Here is a 2,500-nt window from a genome sequence, read left to right on the forward strand (position 1 = left end):
TTTTTTTTTGTTTCTTGATTAAATTCGAGGCTTTTACATTGTTAAATTTATTGTATCGACGAATGTATTAAAAAAAGGAAAGAAAAGAAAGAGAAGCAAAGAAAGGAAAAGAAAATAGAAAGAAAGAAGAAAAAAAAAATCGTAGCAAGAAAAAAGGAAACGAAAGAAAACAAAAAGAAAAAAAAAAACGAAAAGAGAAAAATTTTGTTTCTTTTGAGGTAAGATTAGGTACCCACGTGAAATCTGTGAACTAACTACGAAGTATTTCCTTGATCTTATTGCGTACCTAAAACTATCTGCCGCTCTCCGAAGGGGGAGGGGGAGTACATGGCTGCTACATACTTCTACAACTAGTCTACATAAAGACTAGCGTGTCTCGTCTGATATGGCGTACATGATATGCGATGGGCTATAGAGATGGGATGTTTTCTAGAAATATAGAGCCTTACGCGCAAAAATCTTTCAACCTAATCATATTCGATCTCGATAAGCTCACAATTTACAATTAGTTTCACAATTAGAAAGAAAAAGCATTCAATGATTTTCTAAATCGAATTCATTGATTAGAGATTTGTTTTGAAAGACGATCGTTGGAAAAAATGAAAAAAAAAAAAAAAAAAAAAAAAAAAAAAAAAAAAAAGAGAGAAAAAAGAAAAAAGAAAAACACGTTTTGTCTCGTAACTTTAATCGAGTCGACAAAAAAAAAAAATAAAAAAAAAAAAAAGAAAGAAATATCTTGACTTTCAAATTTGCTGAGAAACAAAAAAGAAAAGAACATTTTCTCTCACGAAATTATTGACTCGAAATTGTTTCTCTTTTTTTTTTTCTTTTTTTTTTTTTTTTTACTCTTAAATTATCAAGAAAAACGACGAAGTTCGAAACAAAATTTGAATTGACGTTCTTAATGGTCGAGTATGGATGGTACTTAAACTTTATATTAACATAATATATATATATATATATATATATATATATATATATATATATATATATATTATTAACAACAGTAATAAAATAATAAGAATGATAATAAAATAATAATAATAATAATAATAATAATAATAATAATCATTATCATCATCATCATTAACAAGTGACACTTTATTCTTGACAAAAAGGGTTTTCGTAATTTCTGATCGGATAGATCATACGATTTAATTCAAGAGCTGATAAATTCGTCCTTTCTATATGAAGCATATAAGCACAGACTATATATATATATATATATATACACATATATATATATACCTGTGTATGTGTGTATGTGTGTGTGTGTGTGTGTGTGAGTGTGTTTATGTGTCGGATAAATACATAATGAATAACTCACGAAAGTTAACTTATCTTCGTAGATTTAAATATTTAATTCACGTGAAATTACAATTAGACGAAAGCTAAAGCGATTCATCGCGTATATAAATCTATTAATTAAGTGATTATTACAGAGATTTATTTTTCTTTATAAACTTCTTTTAATCCCCCATACGTTCGATTACGTTCGTCTTCTCTCTCTTATTCCTTTTCTTTTCTATTATCTTTTTTTTTTCTTTTCTTTTCTATTCCACTTTCTTTCTGATTTCCCCGTATTTCGTGTGTTCATTAAAAAGCGTGCGTAATAAATGTATTGTTTTATAAGTTTCGACCATGTGTATATATATATATAAATATATATATATATATATATATAAATATATATATATATATATATATATATATATATAAATATATATATATATATTTATATATATATACATATGTATGTATAAGCGTAACTAAAATTCGATCTTCTAATCGACAAACATCATTCTTAGATCTTACAGGATTCTAAGGACGTGGCTGAGGAGCGACGTGATAAAGCAAGGGTTGAAGGCCCACTGACCAGCAATGTGGCGTCAAACAGTTTGTACCATCCGAACACCATCTGATTCAGGTTCAGATCGTCCAATACGATCTGTGCGACGCCCATGAACACTTTTTTCCCTTCGAAACGGCCATAATCACCCCAAACCGTAACCTGAAATTAATACGAGAGAAAAGGATAAGTAATAATGAATGTAAGAAATAATGAAAACCATCAATTATATCGAATTTTTTTCTTTTTTTTTCTATTTTTTTTTTTTTTTTTTTTTTTTTTTTTCACCGATAATACTCACTTGCAATATACAGCCCCGAAAATTTTCTCTAAATGCCAACGATTCTTGATAAAATGGATCTAACGTTTTTCGTGCCGTCGAGGTCTTCGCCTTTTCTATACATTTCTTCCCATTGACAAGATAAACCTTCACGTAAGGAGCTGCAATCGTTTAGATTATATATATATATATATATTAAAAATGTAAAGAAAATGTATAATAACAAATGAAAAGAAAAAAAACTTCGATTGATTTCAACGTAGTCGGCAGTAATTGTTGTTAAAAAGAAATTACAAAAAAAAAAAAAAAAAAAGAAAATCGGTATAAAAAAAAAAAGAAATCAAATTCAAAACGATAAGTTCAGTTCCAAT

At 27.6% G+C, this 2,500-nt stretch overlaps 1 protein-coding gene across 31 annotated transcripts in view; it reads right to left on the reverse strand.

Annotated features, from left to right (window-relative positions):
* The window catches only part of LOC124946881 (regulating synaptic membrane exocytosis protein 1-like), a 103,974-nt gene that overhangs the window by 1,846 nt on the left and 99,628 nt on the right, over positions 1–2,500 (reverse strand). For 28 of the 31 annotated variants that reach the window (XM_047488225.1, XM_047488242.1, XM_047488241.1 and 25 more), the window contains 2 exons: positions 2,151–2,290; positions 1,816–2,011 (listed from right to left, as the gene is read on the reverse strand). In XM_047488225.1, the coding sequence (XP_047344181.1) occupies positions 1,816–2,011; positions 2,151–2,290 (336 nt within the window). Of the gene's footprint in view, positions 1–286; positions 410–1,073; positions 2,012–2,150; positions 2,291–2,500 lie in introns of those variants that run through there. The other 3 variants (XR_007100230.1, XM_047488236.1, XM_047488235.1) reach the window with 3 other exon arrangements.

The sequence above is a fragment of the Vespa velutina genome, chromosome 2 (assembly GCF_912470025.1).
Source record: "Vespa velutina chromosome 2, iVesVel2.1, whole genome shotgun sequence".
In the NCBI taxonomy this organism is placed as follows: Eukaryota; Metazoa; Arthropoda; class Insecta; order Hymenoptera; family Vespidae; genus Vespa; species Vespa velutina.